A 24,751-nucleotide genomic window follows, 5' to 3' on the forward strand; every position below is an offset into this window, starting at 1 on the left:
ATTGCAATAATGTCAAACATGGGAAATGTCAACAATAGGAAGTGGTTTTGGGTTAACCGTGCAAACATTGGATTTAATGTTTTTTTTTTTTAATTTTTTAAAAATCTTTATTTTTGAAAGCGAGACAGAGTGCAAGTGCAGGAGGAACAGAGAGAGAGACACAGAACATGAATCAGGCTTCAGGCTCCGAGCTGTCAGCATAGAGCCCAATGTGGGATTTGAACTCACAAACTGTGAGATCATGACCTGAGCTGAAGTCGGACGCTTAACTGACTGAGCCACAAATGGTTTTAACTTCCTAAATGTTTTCTGCTAGTTATACAGCTGCAGGGAAGTAGACATTTGTTACTAACTGAGGTAGGTTAATGATGTCACGTAACATTCTTTACAATTTTTACTTTTCTTGATTAGTGATTCTGGCATTTGGCATTTTACCAATAGCAATAATGATGAACATAAAAATATTTATGTGTGTTTTTAATGTCTTAATTCTTGCTTTTGTGAATGTTCTATAGCACATGATTACTCTCTGAAATGACTCCCCTCTTCCATACCAAACAATTCTAGGTTACTTCTCGATTCTATTCATTTCCATTATTTATAGGTTAATATATACATATAAATCTGATATATTCACAATATAAGTAATACATTATTTTATATAGTATTTAGAATCTATATATAGAAAATATAAAATGTAGAATCTATATATATGATCAAACAATATCTGCATTGCCAGAGCCACTAATAAACAAACTATTTTGTAAAGAAAGTGGTGCTTTGCCGATTACATTAAACCTTTGCTTTAAAATTATCACTTGCCCCTAGTAACAGAATCTTAAAGTTGAAATAGTCCTCAGAGAGAATATTGTTCAAATTTCTAATGACAGAAGTGAGAAAAGTGAGACCCTGAGAAATTAAGTGACTTATTTAAGTCCTACACATCTTCTTAGTAATAGACTTGGGACTAAAACTCGGGTCTACAGAGCCTACTTATTCTTGCCTTGAAAAGGCTCATTGCTTTTTAATGTACATCTGGGCTTGAATTTTTCATTTGTTGTTTGTTTATTTTCTGTATAATACAAATATTACAGGAACATTTATTATTAAATATTTGTCACACACAGAGGCTATTTAATCTGACTATAGGTAGACCAAATAGTCCATGTTTATTTGACTCACCATTTTTAAACCAAAATTAAAAAATCAGAAGATTACACACAAAATCTCAGACTTTATGAAAAAAAAAAACAGAAGATCTGGCAACATTAGACACTGTATAATCATTAATGTCAGCCATATATGAATAGTACTTTTGCGTGAATGCATACATGCATGCAATTTCCAGTTCAAAACAGCTCTTTCCATTCACACAGGGTAGGCTAATATACCTATACAGCATCCTTTCTCTTTTGCTACATCTGAGTCCTGTAGTAGTCAGGATTTTCAGCTGCTTTTGCATGGATCTGTTTCTCCCCAATCTCCTAATTAAATCCATAAAAAAAACCATAATCAATATCTTCTTTTGAATGTTAGTGAGGACTTACGCATCAATCAGTATGGAAGGTCACCAATGAAAGAGGAACTCTTTTTACTTTCTCTGCACTCCTGGATGGCCATATCTGAGCATCATTTATGCCTTCCTGAAGCCTATTTCCAGGGTAATTTCTGTCCTTAAAGGGAGAAAGAAAGCAGCATTATAAGTAATGACATGCCTATTCCTTTGCAGCCAATTTTGTGAAGTTACATGAATGTTATAGCAGTGCATTCTGGTTAAGAAGAACAACAACAAAAAAATGATTAATCATATTGCTATCCTGGATAGCACAATCATGTCAGAAAAACTAAAATAGGAACCAATAAATTTAAGGTTGAAAAATCTGAAAATTGATAAGAATCATTTCTGCCACTAGGGGCTGGATTTTACCAAATAGAATGTTTAATTCCTTTTATTATCAGTGGAAACTTAGCTTCAAGTACTATTTTTTTTTTTTATCCCCAAAGCAACTTACTTCAAACAAACTGTCCATGAATGCAAGCTGTTATATGAAGCCAAAGAAATCTCAGAAAAGTGCAAATTAATGACATCCAAATGCAGTTTCCCAATTTAAATGGCCCCTTAGCTATTCAGGAATATTTTTGCTTTTCCTTAGTAAACTCTTTTCTTAGTTCGGTGTTCAGAGGGTTGGCTGAGAGTTCCCACCCTTTAATCGTGTGTTTGATCTTTCTGGTGATGCCATCCTGGCATTATCTGGTGGTCCCACCCTGAGTCACCTCATTGGCATAGACTAAGGTATATTCTGAAGGGACTCCTAAATAACAAAAGACACTGCTATTGCTCAGAAAATTATATAGATTTTAGGAATTCTGTGCCAGACACTGAGGATCAGGAATAAATACATATTTTTATCATACCACTGATTTTAGTGTACCACCACTCATTTCCATCTATCCAGTCTTCACATGTAGTCTGTTGTGTTTCTTAAACATTTCAGTCCATTCCCTTTCCTCCATCCCCCCCACCACTTTGTTTGAAATATAATGGCATCAAAATACAATTTCTTGTGTGAAATTAGCACATAGCTAATTTTTCAGGATCTCTTCCCTACATTCACCAATCCAGTTTTATATATGTTTATTTAGTTTTAAAATATAAAGTTGATTAGATAGCTCTAATAATGCTTTCCCAATTCCTGTGTGTAATGTACAACCCTTTAGCATACAAATAACTTCATTATCTGACCCCAAAACTACTTACTCAGTGCCATCTCTTACCACTTCTCCTTATCTGCCCTTATTCCACTTGACCCTTTATGCTCCTTTGAAATCCCCACTATGCTGTTTTAACTGGAGTGCCACTTTCCATCTTATCCTATCTTACTTAATCTGAGAAAGTCCACATCATCCTTTAAACTCAGTATGCAGCCTTCACTTAATATTCTACCTCTAATTCCAAGCCAGTTCACATCCCTGTGTTTCTATCATAACCAGACTGTGCCTCTATTATAAGGAAATGCATAGAATCGAAATTATATTTCATTAGACTTGTTTCACTTAGAGGTAGGAACCATGTTGCATCAAAAAAAATTTTTTTTTTGTTTCTTCAGGGATCAGTATCATACATGTACACAGGACAGGCTGAATGTACATTTGTCAGAGTTATTAGCTGATGCAATTTTTTTTTTTAATTTTATTTTCCTGGTTGGTTAAGAATCATTAAGTACTTGCTGTTTATAGAGATTTGAACAAGATGCAGGAAGAAGGCGTATAGGGAGAGGAAGAATGTAAAGAATAGAAAGAGGACCCTAGATATTAAAATAAAATTTAAGATGATTTTTTTCTTTTAAACACTGTTTAATAGTTTCCTCTTTTTCATTTAGTGAGGGTGGTTTGCATAGTTTGGCTCAGAACTCTTAATCTGTTCATTTAAAACCATGTTACTAGACTAATTTCTTTGTTACAATAGGAAAAAAGTCTGTCATGAACACTAGATCTATTCAGCAAACATTCTTTGGAATGCATTTTTGTCTTTGAAAAGGATATAGGGACTTCCATCCTGCCCATGAGAAATGCCAATAAATTCTCTTTTAAAATAAACTATTAGGTATTAAGTTTGATCTTGCATCACTGTAACTATTAAAGCGATATTGAATTTTGACTTTCAGTTAGTGTGGTTTTGAAAAGACTTATTGGACTTGGCTCTTCCTTTCTAAAATAATAATCTCCTTCCAAAATTCGAAGAAAGAAAATTTCTTTCAGGAGAAACAAAATGCCCAACAATAAATCTGCTTACAAATGATGCCCATTTTCCTTGTAGATCAAGATGAATGCGCTATTTATGGTGCATGCAGCCAGACCTGCGTAAATACATACGGATCCTATGCTTGCAGTTGTGTGGAGGGCTACATAATGCAGCCAGACAACAGATCTTGCAGAGCCAAAAACGGTAAGTTATGGTTTTTGTCCTTCTATAATTTATTTCCTTTTTTCAGTTCCTTTTTGTTAGAAATGTACTAGAGTAATATGGACTTGAAAGAAATCGATTTTTTCCCCTTCATTTTAATTCCCTGATCCATACTTAAAAATCCAGAGTAGTTATTTCGGTTGTCACTGGTCATTGCAGAACTCCTTCCATTAATAGGAAGTTTCTAATTTTTGACACAACCTGTTGAAAAGAAATGAATTGATGTTAATCATCCATCTCTCTCCTAGACTAGGAAATAGATTCTCAACTGGTTTCTTTGAGCTCCTGCTTTCTCACCAAAATTCATACTCAGCATAATAAAGTGATCTGCTAAAATAGAAACCAAATCACTTCATTCTCCAGCTTAAAATCTTCCATTACTTTCACTCATCTTAATATAATCCAAACTTCTCACAAGACATGTAAGAACCTAATGGTCTGGCAACATTTACCTTTCCAGTCTCACTTAGTGCTACTCTCTCCTTTCATCACACACCAGCTATAATGTTTTTGTTGTTGTTGTTGTTCTTCAACAGCACTGCTCTTGCCTTGAGGTCTTTCCACTTAATGTTTTATTTGCCTGCAATGCTTTTCCCTATGATATGCACATTCTTACCATTCAAAGCTTAGCTAAAATGGCTACATTCAGAATGCCTTTGCTGCCCATTCTGCTTAACAGTATGTACCCTCTCCATCACTATCTTGTTTCCCATATTTATTTATTTATGTATTCTTCCTCAATCACTATGATTTTTCATTTTTATTTTTTTTATACCACTACCATTTGAAATGAACCCCATTATGCATTTGCTTATCATGATTTCTTCAGAATAATGGAAGTGTTATGAGAGTACGGAACTTGTGAGTTTTGTTTTTTGTTATTTACTGAATTGTGATCTAGCCTGGAACACATAGGTACTCAGTGAATATTTGTGGGAAGAAGGAAGGAAGCAAAGGATAAAGCAAAGAAAAAAAAAAGAAGGAATGAACTTTTCTTTCTGGTTAAAATTACTAAGATGAATGCTCCACTCTTTTTTAAAAAATGTTTTTAATATTTATTTAGTTTTGAAAAAGAGAGTGACAGAGACAGAGGATGAGTGGGGAGGAACAGAGAGAGAGGGAGACATAGAATCCAAAGCAGGCTTAAGGTCTGAGCTGTTGTCTCAGATCCCCACATAGGGCTCCAACTCACAGACTGCAAGATCATGACCTGAGCTCAAGTCAGCCGCTCAACCAACTGAGCCACCCAGGAGCCCCATGAATGCTACACTCTTAAGTATTTGGAATTCTTGTTTCAAAACTGCCTTCCTATTACCTTGTCCCTGGTGGGGGAGGGGGGTGGGGAGAAGCCTATTGTTTCAGCACAGTATTCAGTCTATTGTAAACACTCAGTAAGTGTAGATGATTTGCTAATGAAATAGCCTCGAGATATGTTAGTAACAATAGGATAATGCTAATATTTTGTGGGCTGAATTAAGAATAATACAAGGAAATATTGTACATGCTATTCCATTTAGCTTCTAAGTTTTCTCAAATCTGGTTTCATTTTATGGGTTTTCAAATATGATGTTTTGATGAATTAATGAGTGCCCCTTTACCTCCTTTTATTAGCAATTATAAAATGAAGCATGGGATAGCATTCCCTTTTTTGAAGATAGATTGAACAAAGCATTGGATTTGCTTCGCAAACAGCCCCAGCTGTCTCCCTCTACAACATAACCTCATGCTATACTTTCAACCATTTCCCTGAGACAATGTGTTAAATTATTTACAAGACATTTGTATACCAAATTAGACAGAAACTCTTTTACTTCTTAGTTTACTTCTTTGAATTATTGACTTGGTTTATGAGGCCACATTTATTTTGGGGGGGCAATCCTTGAGAAAAATTAAATCAGGTCGCATATTCTTTTTTCCCACCACTGAGTGTTCTGACTTAAAATATTGATGGGCTGAAGAAGTAGAAGGCTTGTTCTTTACGGTTTCTATTGATCCACACAATATTGCTGTGGCTTTACAGGGAGGGTATAATGTAATAAACCCTATACAAAGAGGCACTTCCTTTCTTTGTGTGGAGAAGGTATCTGCCAATAACAATGTAACCAGAGAGTGATGGTACATGATAATATAATGCTGAATAAAGGAGATTTGATAAATCTAGAATTGATAATGGAACATACAAAAGCCTTCACCTCTTGGTGGTTGGCTTGATGACAATATTAGCCTACAGAGTTTGAAAGATACAGTTTTTATGAGAATGTTCCTGGGGTTTATAGTTTTAGAAAAATGAGTTGCTAGTAATATCGTAAATGATACAAGTCTATACCATATATTGACTAGTTCTAAAGGTCACATGGATGTTTGAACCAATGTATTTGTACAAATTCTAAAGGAAAGCGATCGCTTTTGCTTTGGTTTTCTCAAATTGATAACAAATGAACCAGAGGATACTTTTGGCTTCAGTTATATGTAAAATGTTAGTTAATGCATCAGCCTTACATTATTGTGGCAATGTTATACTGTAGTGCTGCCGTGACTGATGAGTGCTAGGAAAATGTTTTGAATTAAACCACATTTGTTTTAAGGCTTTGCTATTCCTTATTTCCTTTACCTGGCTCCTTAGATTGGCCCCTCTTTTTTCTTCCTTTACAATCCTACCCTACTGGACTCTAAAACCTAATTTTTTCTACAAGCCAGAGTTCCAGACATCTCAGAATATGGGAGCATGAGAAACTATGGGAGGTTAGAATGGGCTGGTCCAGAACAGTGGATGTGTGTAAAAGATTTATAGACAAAAGAAAGAAAGAGAGAAAGGGAGAAAGAAATATCAAGCCCAAGGGATACAATGGGAAATTAAAACTAGATCCAAGGGGAGGGTTCTGCAAAAGGCTTGCTAAATGATAGATGGGAAAACTAAAAAGTTCTTGAAAGAATAGCCTTTTCTGTGAAGGCAGAGAGAGGCAGATTCAATTGGCTAGGAAGCTGCTTATAGCTTTCAGCACAGAATAACAACATGGTCATTCCTCAGCTATTCATCCCAAAATGTGCCTGTGGGGTCTTATTTTCAATATGACAATTAACTTAGATTAATTTACCTAATTACTATTAATTGATTATCCCACCTTTGTAATATAGTGTCTGAATCCAAGTAAAATTCACAAGCCTTAAGAGCACCTTTAATAAATAACTAATAAGGGGTAGGATATTTTAGACCTTTTGGTAGATGGGGGAAGAAATTAATGTTAGGCAAGAGTCCTTTTCATTCCTGTTAATTCATGCAACAGAGACAAATTCTTTTCTATGCGTGGTAAGATTGACCTGATTCCTGAAATGTAGAATCAATAATTTCAAGGTTGGAAGGAACTCAAAGGTAATCTAGTCCAACTATCCATTTGATATCAAAATGAATAATTTCCAAATGGAAGAAATTTTATAATGTACATTAAACAATAATTTTATATAATAGTTATAGTACTATGTAGTGGGAGACATACTGGAATATGAATGTCATAATGGAATGTTCATAACATTGGAATGGGACACACATTAAAAGCTAGTAATTTTTAAAACCAATTTTTAAGTTTATTTACTTTGAGAGAGAGAGAGAGAAAGAGAGGGAGAGAGAGAGTGATTGAGAGAGAATATGAATCCTAAGCAGGCTCTGTGCTTTAGCACAAAGCCCAATGCAGGCCTTGGACTCACAAACCATGAGATCATTGACCTGAGCCGAAATCAAGAGTCCCACGCTCAACTGACTGAGTCACTCAGGTGACCCAAAAGCTAGTAAATTTTTAATTCAACATAAGGACTTGTCATTTGAAAAAATGTTTTAGGGGCACCTGGGTGGCTCAGTTGGTTAAGCATTCAACTTTGGCTTAGGTCATGACCTCACAGTTCATGAGTTTGAGCTTCGTGTCCAGCTCTGTGCTAACAGCTCAGAGCCTGGAGCCTGCTTCAGATTGTCTCCCTTTCTCTCTTCCCCTCCCCTGCTTGTGCTCTGTCTTTCAAAAATAAATGTTAAAATGTTTTTTTAAAAATGTTTTAAACATAATCATTAAAATATCTATACATATCCATTTAAGCTCGCTGTATACTTTTTTTTTTTTTTGAGATTAGAGTTCTAGAGTTGTCAAATCTGAAAATGAAAAGTTTTTTTTTTTTTAATTTACTTTCTTTTAAATGATTTAGACAAATTTTAATGTAGAAGTAACCATTAAATGCAGGCACCTAAGGCTAAAAGTGGGCTCCTGCAGAACCTGTAAAAATGAAAGTAATAGCCAAGGGTGTTTAACTTATGAACTTTTGCCAGGTTTACTCCTGATAAAGTCAGGCTCATTGGACTGTACTTTTCAGTCTCCTGACCATTTGCTGAAGACAGGCACTTAACCCAGTTTACAGTTCTACAGTACCAGTAGGACCCTACTGATTGCACTAAAGCAGTCCCAGAATAAAGAGCACTGAATAATTGTATCATCAGTGTAGAGACACTGTAATAATTGGCACCATGAGAGAGAGAGTGTACCTCTTTGCCATGTAGTGAACTAGAGTAGTGAGTCAAGAGAGTCCATTAAATAACTTTAGGATTCTATTACAGTTTATACTATGCTATTCACTGATTGGGACGGCGGGGAGACCATTTAGGCAATGGAACTCTTAGGTGTAAGAAACACAAATCATAATTCCTATATAATCCACAGAATCACAACCTTAGACAATGCTAGGGAATGTTTTCATACCACTCACTGTTTTCTTTGCTGCAATTCTTAAAAAGAAAGAGAAATAAAACAAAATATAATGTCCTATAACTCCTATGTCTACCTGCAATTCTGTTATCTAATGTATAGTTTAAATTTTTCCTTTAGAAGGTAGAGGGATCATTCAACATTTTCTGCAGGTGCTGGTTCGGCTTGTGTGGAGAATAGGCAAGTGGCAGTATAGCGAAGGAAGAGTACCTTGTTTATAGTGTCATAGCCTCATCAGCCGCTTGAAATGCTTGGAATTCAGTTATTACAATGTAATTGCCTTGTTCTCTTTGTTTTTTTTTTAAAGCACTCTATATTAAAATGTGAGTATTCTTAGGGAGGGTGACATATTAAGTCTTAGTAACTTTGATAATTTATGAGACTAAGTAGGTCAGATCTATTTCACTATGCCATCTGGATAAGAATGGCTTCCCTCAGAATGATATGTGATTATGTCTTGACATCTGAAGATTCACTATCCATAGGTTTTGCTATTTTTAGTTAGTCCAAAGGTCTAGTTCCTGTACAAGTTGTCATTTTATTGTGGGGTAACTGAGAATGGCATTTGATGACATGATGGTATATGAGACTCTGAGCTAGGAGTGAGCCTAGTGGACCATAACCAGCATAGGTACCCAAATTCGCTGTTGTTTACTCAGTCACAGATACATGGAAGAAATTATGTATACTATGGTAAATAGTAAGTGGCAGAGAAGTAAGTCAGTGCCTAATTCAGAGTATGTGCTTGGTAATTTTTTTTTTTTTTTGGATGCTTTAAGCTATTTTGTGAACATCCAGGAAGCAGAATAGGGGACTGGGATTTTGAGGATTAGTAAAAGGAATGCCAAAAGGCTGGAAAAGATGAAAACAAAAAACAGTGGGGTATTTTCCCAGTTTTATCCTGTTAATCAGGGCTCATGCTACCTTTGCTGTAGTAGTGACATTGAAATGATTGGCGAAAATATGCATAATGTCCACAAATGTGCCCTCTAGCCCAAGCCCTCCTCAGACTGACATATAATCCTAGTGTGCTGACTATGCAGGTATAGCTGTAGACCAAGCCACTCTGCCTGCAATCGTGTGGTATTGCCTAAAGCTCTGTCCTAGAGAAATGCTAGAGTTTCACAGGCTGCCTTTGAAAACCTAGCCTGACCAATCAACATATTTCTCTATTTCCTCGACTATTCATAGCCTACTTCTTTTCTGGCTCTTAGTTGGAAATCACATTCCATGACAGACCAGGGCAATGATTTCAGATAGAATTTCCATTACCCAAATTAAATATCACACTTTTTTTTCCCCACCCAAACCCTATTAATGAGTATGCTGTGTTGAGGTATTAAACTTCTCATGAATATTCTATGTGTGTTTTTTCTGTTTTGTTTTGATTTTTTTTTTCTAAGAGGACATCATTTTCACAGTGTTGCACCTTTCTTGACATCTTAGAGAACATAACCATGGTGTCTTATGTGTCATGACACCTTTGATTTATCCAGAGTGTAAGAAAATACCAGATGTAGGAAAAAAAAAAAAAAAGCATGTTTTCACTTGCTTTACTACTTAACATCATAATTGCAAGTTAGCTAAGGACTTCTTTGTATGGTTATGAAGAATCACATGGCCACATTTATGGGCTCTACTCTAGATTTGAGAATTGATAAACTTTATCTTTACAAGTGATGCAACATCTAGGTGTAAATTTCTATCTATATTTCTATATTTAATTTTTTGTAGAATAGCTATTGAACTATGAATTAAATTCTCAATTTGGAACATGTGATCATATGCACTACAATTATCATAGATCAAATGCACTCCCTTTTTTGTCTTAAGTTGGACATATAATGAAAATTAAAAACAAATGAAGCACATTTTAATTCATAGAAATTATGAGTTATTCAATTTGAAAGTAAGGCAAGGATATACATATGTATATAACTTCTCTATTACTTTGTTTGGGAGAAGTAGAAGTATACAACTATTGAAATTCTCAGGGAAAAAATAAAGCTGAGAAAGAGATAATATTTTGTCATTTCTAATAAGAAAAAAAATTTTTTCTTCCAGAGTGCCTTCAAGGCATCCCCTGTATCAATAGCCATCAACAAAGAAATAACCATAGTTAGAGAGCACCTCTCCTGCACTCCTCCCTCTAGAGAACATACTTGCCCTTGACTTTGGTGACTGGTAGTCTGCATATCCTCCCAAGTCAAGCTGCTTAGAGTCATGTTAGTCCTGAGAAAAGAAAATGCATCATATTGATTACAGTTTTAAATGTATGTGAGTATTTCTTGGTAACACTAGGACTCACAGAGCCTCCATCTGTGTTTTCCATGACAGGTAACATGTGTAAAATTGTTAGATAAATTATATTTTAATAGTCTTTAGAAGTTTCGAACAACATACCATCAAATTGCCAAGAATATATCTGGTAAAGTACCTAGAAGTTTGGTATATAATCACTGTTGAGTACCCACCTAGGACTAATCTGTCTTTTTAATAACAAAGCAAAAAATGGCAATCTTAAGTATAGGTTGTATGTTTATGTCCTTTGGCAGCCTGGTCAGAAAACAGTGAAATAGATTAAATGACCTTTTCCTTTTCCGCCCCTAGATAATGAATTTTCGTATGTCTCCTTATTCTAACATGATGATTTTGTGTCATATTTACTTGAGAAAATAGAAGCAATCAGAAGAGAACTTTCTCGCCCTAAAGTTTATTAAATGTACCAATCTATCTGTATCTAGAACTAATCACTTCACTGTCCTCTTGTTTGAGTGAAAGAACACACTGGGCTAGTACCTAAGGCCTATCTCTGCAATTGTGGACCAATCCCAAATTCTCTCTCCTACTCAAGAATTAGTCTCATATAATTGTTTTCTATTTTCACTTCTTCTGGATCATCCCATCAGCATATAAGCTTGTTGTAAAGATGATAGTAAACAGCTTTCTTTGAACCTACATTCCTCTTCAGCTACCACTCCATTTTTCTTCTCTCTTTATAGAAAAACTCACAGAATGTGGTTTTTTTTTCTTTATTTACTTTTTCCCCTTCTGTCTTGAGCCCACTTAAATCAGTCTTATATTTAAAAAAATTTTTTTTTGAATGTTTGTTTATTTCGAGAGAGAGAGAGTGAGATAGCGCATTATCGGGGGAGGCCCAGAGAGAGGGAGACACAGAATCAGAAGCATGCTCCAGGCTCTGAACTTTCAGCACAGAGCCTCATCCTGGGCTCGAACTACAGATTGTGAGAACATAACCTGAGCTGAAGTTGGACGCCCAATCAAAAGAGCCACCCAGGCACCCCTATCGGTCTTATATTCTTATGAATCACTTAAACTTCTACTGTCAGGAGTACCAGTCACCTCCAGTTGCCTAATTACTTACTTATAGGGCTTACCACACAACTAATCGTTGTCTCCTTTTTGAATACTTTTCCTTTTTAAAGCAGTACATTTTAGAGTTTTCCTTTTAGCTTACTGGGAATTTTCTCTCTCTCTCTCTCTCTCTCTCTCTCTCTCTCTCTCTTTTTTTTTTTTTTTTTTGCTACATCATCCTCATTATTTTGGCATGATCAGTGTTCAGTTCTTTGGACGTCTCTATTGATTTCCTAAGTGCTCTCATCTTGTATCATGACTTTAAAAACACATCTTTGATGGTTTTATAAAACATCTAGAGACTGAGATTGGTAAGTTTGCATCATCAGACCTGGCTTCTCTGTTCAACACCAAACTCACTTGGATATTAAAATCCAATTCAATATCTCCATTGGAAATATAATAGAAATATCAATTTGTTTGTGTCACACAGTCTTGATTCTCTCCCTGACAGTGGTAAACATCAGCCCCTACTCATTCACCCAGTTGTCCAAGGCAAAACATTGGAATCATCCTTGACACCATTCTTTCTCTCAAACCCTTTGTTTCAAACTTTTAGATATATAATGAATTAACTATTGTCTTTAAGGAGCATCTTGCATCCCAATTACTACTAATGCTTTACATTTCTTCACAGAATTTATCACTGCCAAACAATATGAAATATTATTTGTTTGCTTATTGTCTGCTTTCTTCACTAAAATGTAAGCTCTATGAAAACAGGAGTTTTATACTTTTGTTAGCTGCTTTGTCCCTAGCATCTAGAGCAGTACCTGACATCAGCTGGCTGTGCTCAAAAAAAAAAAAAATTTGTTAAATGAATACATAAACATGCAAATACTAAGACAGTATATTCTTTTTAGGGAACAAATTAAATGTGGCTTTTTTACAGACCCATCTTTCAAACAGGAAGTATTTGTGAATAGGAGTTATTGTTTCTTTATTCATTCTCTCTCTAGATGATGTTTCCATTGTTGTAAGTGGAGTATTAAAGTGCCCTGCAGTTACCACATTCTCATCAATAAGATTGTTTGTTTGTGTTTAATTGTTCTGTATATTTGAGTGCCACCAAATTCAATGTATAGACATGTATAATTGTTATCTCTTCCTGATGGATAGACCCTGAAATTATTATATAATGCCCTTCTTCATCTCTTGTTACAGCCTTTAATTTAAAGTCTCGTTTGTCTGATATAAGTATGGCTACTCCAGCTTTCTTTTGACTTCAAGTAGCATGATAGATACTTCTCTAGCCCCTCACTTTGAATCTGAAGGTGTTCTCAGGTCTAAAATGAGTCTCTTGTATATGGGTCTTTTTTTTTTTTTTTTTTTTTTTTTTTTTATCCATTCTGATACCCTATGTCTTTTGGTTGGAGCATTTAGTCCATTTACATTCAGTGTTATTATTGAAAGATAGGGGTTTAGAGTCATTGTGATATCTGTAGGTTTCATGCTTGTAGTGATATCTCTGGTACTTTGTGGTCCTTGCAACATTTCACTCACAGAGTCCCCCTTAGGATCTCTGGTAGGGCTGGTTTAGTGGTGATGAATTCCTTCACTTTTTGTTTGTTTAAGAAAACCTTTATCTCTCACTCTATACTGAATGACAGGCTTGCTGTATAAAGGATTCTTGGCTGCATATTTTTCTTGTTCATCACATTGAAGATTTCCTCCCATTCCTTTCTGGCCTGCCAAGTTTCAGTAGATAGGTCTGCTACTATTCTTATATATGTCTACCTTTGTATGTTAAGGCCTGTTTATCCCTAGCTGCTTTCAGAATTCTCTCTTTATCTTTGTATTTTGTCAGTTTCACTTTGATATGTCATGTACATGATCGATTCAAGTTACGTCTGAAGGGAGTTCTCTGTGCCTCTTGAATTTAAATGCCTGTTTCCTTCCCCAAATTGTGGAAGTTCTCAACTATGATTTGTTCGAGTACACCTTCAGCCCCTCTCTCTCTCCTTCTGGAATTCCTGTGATATGGATATTGTTCCATTTGATTGAATCAGTTTGTTCTCTAATTCTCCCCTTGTGATCCTGGATTTTTTTTCTCGCTCTTTTTCTCAGCTTTCTCTTTCTCCATATTTGTATTTTCTAATTCACCTATTCTCACCTCTGCCTCTTTAATCCATGCTGTGACCGCATCCATTTTTTCTTTTTTGGACCTCATTTATAGCATTTTGTAATTCATCAGACTATTTTTTAGTACCTTGATCTTTGTAGCAATAGATTCTCTACTGTCTTCTATGCTTTTTTCAAGCCCAGCTGTTAATTTTATGACTATTTTTCTATTTTTTTTCCAATTATGTTGCTTAAATCTCTTTTGATCAATTCTTTAGCTGTCACTTCTTCCATGAATTTCTTTTGAGGAGAATTCTTTGGTTTCATCATTTTGCCTAGCTTTCTGTCCCTTATGACATTTAAAAGCTTGTTATGTGCTCTGCACCTGCAAGCAATGCTATAATAAAGGGGGGTTATACTCTGTCCGTGGCCTGGCCCTTCAGGAGTTGTTTTTTGGAGAGTGTTACTTGCTTTCTGTTGTTGTGACTTTGGTTATTTTATTTCCCTACTTGTAGTGATGTTTTGGACCCTCCACCAGGTGTGCTTTGATTTGTTCCTTGAAGTCGCCCTGGAAAGCAAAACAGACATACAGACAAACAGAAAACAAATACACAAACACAGAAACAAATAAAGCAAACAAAGAAAAACAAAAGACAAAAAACTAAAAACAATCCAAAAGCAAAAAAACAGAAACACCAGCTACGGGTAAAAAACAGGGTGGAGGCAGTGCTGATGGAAGAGCATATAGAAAGAGAGAAATGACAGGGGTGGGGAAAAAGAAAAAAGAAACATTGACTAGGCAGAGAGACTAAAAGGCTTAATCCAGAGAGAGAGAAAGGAATGTAAAGAAGGTGTAGAACATGTATCAAGAGAATGGATTAAATATATCTGTTTAAACAAACCAATAACCAGAGTAACAGCCTAGAGGAGCGAAGAGATAAGAAGGAGAAATTGGGGGGGAGAATAAATCTATACGTCAAGAATTGTCCTAGAATTAATCTAGGCAATGCAGCAGCACTGGTAAGGAGGAGGAGTTCTTCTGGTTCAACAGCATCTATCTCGCTCCAGAAGATATGTAGTTACCCAGAGCTGAGAGGTGTGGTTTGGTGTAGGGTGGTCCTGCCTCCACTGTGGGCCCTGCAGACCATCCCTGAGGCCCTGTTTTTGGTGGTGGTGGGGAGAAACATGGCAATTCCCCAGTCTCTTCTCCATGACCCGGTGTCCCAAATCACTCCTGTGGAGCCGTCCTCACTGTGCTGCAGGCATAGATGAGGCTGACTGTCTTGCTCCATTGACTCCTTTGCCCTGGTGCTTGGCTGGGAATTAAACTCCCACTCTGTGCGCCCCGGTACTGGGGGAACACCTCCTGATATGAGGTTCCAGCTGGTTTTGTCCTGTGCTGCAGCCCTTCAGGGGAAGGGACCGGTTTTTCCTGCTGAGGACTGCACCGCTGACCTACCACTGAACCCTAAGGTGACTCCCCACCTCCCCAGGTGTGTGAACAGGGCAGCTGGCCCCAGTCTGAAGATGGAATCTGCAGTTAAAGTTGGGATCCCTCTCCATCCTGGTCCCAAGTTTTTTCTCTTGTCCAGATACAGTCCTATGCTTCCCCAGTCGCTCTTTCTCTTCCCTTTGTCTCTTGGCAGAAGGGGAATCCCTCCCCTTCATGCCTATGCAGCCGATTTTACCAACCCCAGTTCGCAATCATTCACCTATGCTCCCTCAAGTTGTTCCGTTTTCTCCCTGGTAGACTCAGTCTCTTTTCCTCCCAGACTCTTGGGGTTCAAAGTCCTTTAGCTTCAGCCCTCCTTTGTTTGGGAGACGCAGGAAGTCCCCCTACTTCTCCACCATGTTGGCCATCAGCTCAGTACTGTTTATAAAGCACTTTGATGTTTCCACATTTGGGTCGTATTTTATTTTATTTTTTATAAAATACGATACAATAGTTTAATATATGGCATGATATTATAAATGTTATTCAGTTCAGTAAATAAATTTTTCCTTTAAAAAATAGTTGAGGAAACCAGAGAAAAAAATTTGGCCATATATGTTTTTGACAGGAAAAGAAAAATTTTCAACCATATATTTTTTTTTCTTCCACTTATATTAACTTCATTCATATTTTTAGTTTGGCTTATTTGAGTCTGACCTATAATTTATAATATTATTTGAATAATTCTTTTTCTTATTTTTTAAACTAGATAGTTCATATTTATATTCATAAGTAAGATTTCACATTCAACAATTTCTATTTTATTGCCCACTGTTAGATGATATTTTTAATACTTTTTTTTAAATGTTTTTATTTTTTTTATTTTTGAGACAGAGACAGAGCATGAGCAGGGGAGGGGCAGAGAGAGAGGGAGACACAGAATCTGAAGCAGGCTTCCATCTCTGAGCTGTGAGCACAGAGCCCTATGGGGGCTCAAACCCATGAACCATGAGATTATGACCTGAGCCAAAGTTGGACGTTTAGCCAACTGAGCCACCCAGGTGCCCCAAGATGATTTTTTTTTTGTAATTTAGTATCTTTACACAGATTGCTCTTCATTTTGTTTCATATAGTAGTTTACCTTCCTACAGAGGTTGTGTGATTTTTATTATAATTGTCAACATTGTTCTCATTTCTAACTGCATCCCATTTTTCTTATTTTTAGAGACTTTATGTAATTTGCATATGATGTATTAAAAGTAAAGTTTAAAAATTCCTGTTTCAATTATTTTACGTTTGTATTGGTTAACAACCACTCTTTGGGCTGCATAGATGATAGTTTTCTGTTTGATTGCACATTTAGTCTTACTCTGACCCTTCATTTTATATACTTCACATGTGAGTCATTATTTAAACTTTCATTGAGTTGAACCTAGGAATCTTTTTGTTTTTGTTGTTTTTATCTTTGGCTCAACATATATTAAGGTGTACCTACTGAACTTTATTAGTGGAGATAATTGCTCACAATTACAGGAAAATTAAAACATAATATAACAAATGATAAACATTTATATATATATGTATATCCATATATATACACACATTTGTTTTAACATAAGTATTTAGGAGGTTTATATTTATTTGTAAGTACCTTAATTCATAATTCTAATCATCTGAAAGGAAAATAACTGATATATTATTCTTATAATTGAATGGAAGAATAAGAAGTTTAAATGAAACCTTAAAAATAAGGTGTAAGTTTTATTCACTCTGAGAACATTCATTTAGCATCAACTGTCTGTCAAAACATATTATAAGTATATACATACACATTCAGTATACTCTTGGCTATGAGAGGATAAGGGTGTGTTTGCAAGGGTATAGTTACAGTGACCTGGCATTTAAATAGGCATTATTATGATATCTAGTCAAATGATCTTCTCCATGTTTTCAAGTTTCTCCTTCTAATTCACAGTTTTCTAATCAGTCTTCAAAAGTTTTAGCACTGGTTAATATATATGATAGGAAAAAACTAACTTTTGGCCATAAAGAGCATAAATACACATATTTATAACTGGGAGAGAAAATACCTATTTTTTATGCAGTTCGCATATGGGGAATGGTGAGGAAGATGAGGGTACTTTTGCTCCCCCAGCATGACCCAACTGACAGCCTGTTGGAAAGGTTTATTCAATCTAAGTCTTGGTTCTCTAAGTATAGTCATTGAGTGCTTTCTTATGTTTCAGTCTCTTCTATGTGGAGAGTTAGTCTTTATTACTTCACATGAAGTGTTGATGTAGGTATTCCTATGACTAAAGTCATCTAAAATTTGCTTTCCAACTGTTCCTTTGGGAACTGTCCACTGACTCTAAGGATGGCATTTGATAAGATCACATTTATTCTGGCGAGACTTATCCTCATTACCCAAGATAATGATGTTCTTCCATTGGCATGTGGGAACTTGAGGTAATGATGCAAATGGAGATCAGACATAGTACAGGTTGAGGCAGATTACATATGCCAGCTTTCATGAGATAGAAAAAAAAAAGATTTATACACTTAACCCTTGATTTTTTTATGGGTTTTATGTTTCACTGGGTTCCTCCCACCCCCATAAGTACGCTCTATGTTTATTTGTATAAAGAGGGAAACCATAGTTAATAGCTGAGACATATGAATATGATCACACTAACAAGCGTCCTTCCTCTAGTACATCATTTGAATTTTTAAAGTCACCATTATCAAATCAAACCATGTCAAATTATGAAGAACCTGACTTTATTGGTTTTCTGTTTATGAGAAGTAATAAAATCAGTAGTTGCTATATTTTGCATTAAAACAATCACCTGATTTACTCAAAAAGCAACTACAAAAATCAAATAGATTTATCAGTTACATCAAGTAAGTATTACCTGTGTTAACCAGTAATTCATTTTCATCTCAGTTTCTAAGGGGAATCTTGGTGTTCTTTCATATTCTAGCCTTACTCCAAAGAATGTTTATTACATAAGTAAATTTACTGACTCGTAGCCAGTTAAGAAATTATCGTCTACATCTGGACTTCTCATAAAGCTTGGAAGCAAAGAAGCTTTCAGTCGTAGTTCACTTTTTAATAAGAGGCAATGTCACCAAAGGTCATTTCAGTTGTCAAAAGAAGACAGTAAGTACTAACAGACTGGCAGTGTGTCTTTGTTAACATGATAACACAGTCATCTAAGACCTCTTCATAACCTGAGAAATCTATGATCCAACAGGTTTCAGGAGCGCTAAGGTCAACTGGAAAACAACAGAGCTAGGAGTGTTGAAAAGGGACCAAGTCTGGACTTCTAAATTAGAGAATGGCAAGAGCAAGCATTGCATAGTTCAAAGGGGATTTAAAAAGTTCAGAGAGAAGCCAACCAGCTAAGCAAGCTTCAGTGTGGTCCTTAGACAAGGTTATGTTAAGCATAGATAATTCACAATTTTCACAATACTTTATCGTGGAAATGATCTTAGCATTTTCAAGACTTCATTTTTATTGGCTTATAGTAGGCGGTTCATGGAAAGTCTGTTTATTGGGAAGAAACTCTTAGGCTAATTAATTTTATAATCTCATTGAGACTTTTTGTTATTGTTTATTTTTGTTTGTTTAGAAGTTTTTATTAAGTCAAAAACTTTAGGGTCTTTCTAAAGGTGGAGAAGAATTTCATGCCTACATTGAGTTAATTCCTCAGAGGATAAAAATTCAAATGCCGTTCTATCTGAGTAAAGCACAAGGAACCTGATATCCCTACTCACATCAGAAATGATTAAAACCATTAAACAATCATTTAAAAGTTTAGGCTTATTTAATTATATTACCCATAGTATACTCATTTTTTTTTTTTCCTTTCTTTGCAATGCTATCTGTTTCCTGAATGATCAAATGATGGTTATGAAATTTCCTGTTAGCCAGTTTTTCTCTGTATTCCACTCATCAGTTAGAAAACAAAATTATTTTGTCACATTTCACAGAATGCTTCTAAAAGAACTGTGCTCTGCAAGAATTCCATGTTACCATTTTACGTGTTCAGAAAATTTGTATTGAATAAACACTAGATTCTAAATGCTAGAGGTACAGTGACAGAAGGAGAAAATAATAAACCAGAAGAAAAAAGCTGCATGCAATGTTTGGTGGTGATATGGGAAAAATAAAGCAGGGAAAGCTTATAGAGAGTTAATATATAGAGTTTGTAGGGGCTTGCAATTTTCACAAAATAAAGTAGTAAGAGAAGTCATTGCTGGAAAGTTAGCTTTCAAATACTACCCTAACAGAGGTGAACAAGTCAGGCATTCTGATATATGGGGGGGGGGGGGCGGTGGTGGTGATTAGGAATAAGGAAGAGCCTTTGAGACAGAGGCTTACTTGGCTTCTTGGTTAAGGAACAGTAAGAAGGGCGGTGTGTCTGGAGGAATATGAGAAGGGTGAGATTAATAAGGAGATCAAGGAAATGACGTCAAACAGGTAATGAGAATACAGTTTATGGAGGGGTTTACAGGCTATTATAAAGGCTTTGACTTTTACTGTGAGTGAAATGGGAACCCTTTGAGGAATTGGGCAGAAAACTGATTCACGTTAACATTTTAAAGGTATCACTCTGGCCATTGTGTTGAGAAAGACTAAAAGAGGAGGAGGGAATAAATGAAAGCAGAGAAACCAGTTAGAAGGCTCTAGGAATCATTTGGGTTGAGAGATGATGGCAGCTTGGAGCAGGGTGGTAGTAACAGTCACTGAGACGTGGTGGGATTCCTGATATGTTTTGACATCAGAATCAAAGATGTTTATTGACACTTTGGATGAAGGACGGAAAAAAAAGAGGAATTGAGGATTTCTAAATTCATCCTATTTCCTAATTAGCACAAAAGCTACTCTGATTATGATTGTATAGCTAAACTCTTTCAACACTAATTGTGTATGGCATATTACTGTTACCTTTACATCTTAACAAGCATTGAAATTTTGGTCAATTAGTGCATATTCATCAAAAACTTACCAATCTTCACAAAAGCAAGGATGCATTGTTCTAAAAATAGTATCGAGCAAGTTTCTTTTACTTCTACAATCTTATTTTCTTGACTATAAAAAAAGAAGCAGCTCAGTAATCATACGCTAGTCATGATCTAGTGATTATTTGACTCCTGGAGTCAGTCAAGGAGCCACTAAGGCTGAAGTCACAGGTGCTGTTTGTATGGGCTTCTGAGTTTGCATGTTCCACTCCAGAAAATTCACTTCTGGCCTCATGCATCCACCTCAAAAAAGTACACCCTTGCTCACAAGGGAAGCCTGTAAAACTGTAGCGTGAGGTCAGTCCACCTCCATCCTCACTGCTAAAACAACAACAACAACAAAATTAAAACAATAACAACAACAAAACAATCTCACAGAACTTCCTTTATTTACCAACAGTGAAAGTAAATAGTATTGTACTAACATTTACACAATACATTATTTTTAAGGATATAAAGAATACAAATGCTCAGTGGACTATGTTTTCTTTAGAGAAGCCAACTACAATATATAGTCAGTGAAGTATATATGAGTTATTAATAAATACTTTTGCAGGCATTTTTTAAAAATTTTAAAGATGCGTTAAAATATAGGAATAAGTTGTACTAAGTAATTCAAAATTATGAAAAATATGGACTCACTTTTACTAAACTCATTTCTCTTTTTCTCTTATTCCAGAACCGACAGATAGGCCACCTATGCTATTAATTGCAAATTCTGAAACCATTGAGGTTTTCTATCTTAATGGCAGTAAAATGGCAACCCTGAGCTCGGTCAATGGAAATGAAATTCATACTCTGGATTTTATTTACAATGAAGACATGATTTGTTGGATTGAATCAAGAGAATCTTCAAATCAGCTCAAATGTATCCAGATAACAAAAACAGGAAGATTAACAGAGGAATGGACCATTAATATTCTTCAGTCCTTCCACAGTGAGTATTTCAACTCATATGAAATGTCACCCTTGAAGGATTTCATGTACAGATCAGTAAACAGGATTCTTAGATTTTTCTAACATAGTTTATGGCTATTGGAAATCTATATATGCAAATATGAATAGACGAATAAATGTGTTCACTACCTGTTCTGAATAAACACACACATACACATGTAGTTTCACTGTTTATGCAAGTAACAAGTTAGGAGTTAATTTTAATTCTTTCTTTAATGCTTATTACAGTGTCACCTAAATGAGAATTGTAATTTGCCACTCAGTGATAGTTCACAATGTGAGAGTGAAGGTGGAAATTTTAAAAAGCAAGAAACAGAGTTGATAATTATAAGCTCATCAACTGTAGTGTTTGTTAAAATGCCTTGAAAACTATTAGATTTATGCTAATTGGTAACAACTACCTGTGTTTGTTGACTTTTTTCTTAGCAAATCAGAGTTTTTATGCATCTTCCAAAGGACTGATTTGTGGTTTTGATTTATTTTGATTTCTCGGTCCAGAAATTTACAAACTAGTAGCTGTGCTTTTCTTCCTGAATATTGCTGTAAATTGAAGTCACATTGTTACACAGACACGGATACATTCATTCCATCTTTCACGCTGATGTTTGCTGTCTCCCTTTCTCTCTCTTTCTCCTTCCCTCCATCTCTCCAGCACAGGAGTATTTGTGCTTTCCTGGGGAAACCGTATGCATGGGAATTTCAAGACATGTCCATTTATTTTTTTGATTTACAGAAAATTATTCTTGCAAATGCTGCTAACATAAAAATTGGTAGAAAAGTAAAGAAAACCTGTAGTCAAGAAAAGAAAAGACAGTGCTGTGATAGAATAAATGTAGCTTTCAGACAGAATGGTGATTTGGATTCAATAATTATATTTTATTAATATTTTTGGCATACAATTAGAAGGATTGATTATTAATCTTTATTAAACATAAGAAAAATAATATGTAATGTTTGATAAGTATGATGATATTGAATGAACCAATGGCAAAAATTATAAAAAATGGAATATAAGGTATGATTGTGTACAGTTTAGTGAAAATGAATAAATGTTTAACAAATAGAATCCAACACTTTGAAAATCCTCTTAACATAAATAAAATAATTGCTAAAGCCACTTCTTTTGATACTGGACCAAAATGCCTTGTAAAAGCAAAGGTCCCTGGCTGTTTTTAAGGATTTTATGGGAAATGGTAATTCCTAATAAATAGTAAATAACAAGTAGTACCAGCACAAGGAGTGCTGCCGTGTGATTTGAGTATTTCAGACATTGGCTGAGCCAGCTGTTGGAAAGTGTTCAAACAAAAGGTCCCAGTCCCTGCCATGTTAGTGATTACCTCAAGTAATCCAAATGCATTTGTCCCTAGCAAATGGAATAGTGACAGTCAAATAGCTAGGCTATTCAAAGTTGCCAGATAAAATTACTTTCCAAATTTACTTAAGCAACTTTTCTACATTTAATATGTCCTAATAATATTATTAATTTCTCTTGTAACATGTATTTTTAAAACAACTACTTTTTTTTAGTACATCTGGGGATGGCAAAGCGTTTGCACATTAGAATATCGGAAGAATATAATTTGTATCTTAGGTTTCTTTTTATTTATAAGGCAATGCTTGGCCAATCTAGAAAACAAAAGAGATTTCTGTTAAGCAATTCACTGAAATGCTGAAAAGAACATTCATTTTGAACTATAAGTAATAAATGCAATGGAAATCTTTTAATTAGAATAAATATTCTGTTGACAAAGTCAGGTTTAAGCTGTGCAATTTCAGTCAATGTAGAATAAAGATTAAATGTGTAGAAGTAAGTTAATGATGGGACTGGGGCAGAGGTGTGAGCAGGTCCGGGCTCCTCTATCACTGCTTGTAATCCATGCATTTTATCACTGTGCCAGAGAATAGCTTCCATTGGATATGGTGAGCTCTTCACTCACCATGACACTCTGTGAGCTGATAATGAAGTTGGAATATTTCTTGCATGTATAATTACATAAAATCTCTTGTATCACATAAGCAAAAATAATGAACCAATGAGACTATGCCTGAATAACCGGCCCTGTTCCTTCTTCCATAGATGCTGTTCTCTGAATTTGCCTGAGGAAAGCATTATTTTATGAAAAAAAAAATAATATATATATATTTTTTAATTTACTGTGAGGAGAAAAGCAATCATTACAGGTCAAACTGACTTGCATTTAAATTTTGCATAATAGTATATTTAAATAATTTAGTTCAGTATTAAAATTTATATTTTCTGTCTCATCTCATTGGATACCCACTACATTCCTGTATGCTCTTCAAGTTTTGTAATATAAAAATATTAGCTACAGATCTCAGATATGTTAGACAATACTGATTGGCGAAAACAAACGCAGAGATAGGACAACTAAACCTTGTGTTCTTCTACATTAGAAATGCAAATACTGGTGCTTTCAAAGAACCTCCCAAATCTACTAAAAATAACAACTACAACTTATGGAATGTGTTAAGTGACTGTATGCATTAGGAAGACATAGCTGTGTCTCTTATGATGAGGGGAAAATTGGGACAGTGAGAAATTGGGTAACAGGACACAACGAGTATTGGCTATAGGTGTGAGTTGGGTCTGACTTTATCAGCTTTTGCTAAACACCACACTGCCCCTGTGGGTCTCAACTTTTGTTGTTCATTTTAGTGAGCCAAAAATGATTAGACACACTAATGTTAGGGACAATGGCTCAAAAAGACAGTCTCTAAATAGGAGAGAAGTATACAAATCTTGGAAGGGAAGTGGACAAGGTGAATTGTAGAAGGCTATATTGTTTGAGAAGACCCACCTCTTAGGGTGCCTTGGTGGCTCAGTCATTTAAGTGTCTGACTTTGGCTCAGGCATGATCCCACAGTTCGTGGGTTTTGAGGCCCATGTTGAGCTCTGCTGACAACCTGGAGACTGGAGCCTGCTTCAGATTCTGAGTCTCCCTCTCTCTCTGCCCCTGCTCACCCCTCTCTGTCTCTCAACAATATATAAAGACTTTAAAAAAGGCCCACCAATTGATTCTAATATAGCCGCTTAGAGAAGCCTATTTTTTGTTTTAAATTTTTTAATGTTTGTTTATTTTTTGAGAAAGACAGTGACAGAGTGTGTGAGAGGGTGATGGGCAGAGAGAGAAGGAGTCACAGAATCTGAAATAGGCTCCAGGCTTTGAGCTGTCA

General features: G+C 35.5%; 1 protein-coding gene across 4 annotated transcripts in view; it reads left to right on the forward strand.

Annotated features, from left to right (window-relative positions):
- Positions 1 to 24,751, forward strand: part of LRP1B (LDL receptor related protein 1B) — a 1,890,044-nt gene that overhangs the window by 877,551 nt on the left and 987,742 nt on the right. For all 4 annotated transcript variants that reach the window (XM_058715412.1, XM_058715410.1, XM_058715409.1 and 1 more), the window contains exons 5-6: positions 3,818 to 3,946; positions 21,279 to 21,536. In XM_058715412.1, coding sequence (XP_058571395.1) covers positions 3,818 to 3,946; positions 21,279 to 21,536 — 387 coding nt within the window. The remainder of the gene's footprint in view (positions 1 to 3,817; positions 3,947 to 21,278; positions 21,537 to 24,751) is intronic.

The sequence above is a fragment of the Neofelis nebulosa genome, chromosome 2 (genome assembly GCF_028018385.1).
Source record: "Neofelis nebulosa isolate mNeoNeb1 chromosome 2, mNeoNeb1.pri, whole genome shotgun sequence".
In the NCBI taxonomy this organism is placed as follows: Eukaryota; Metazoa; Chordata; class Mammalia; order Carnivora; family Felidae; genus Neofelis; species Neofelis nebulosa.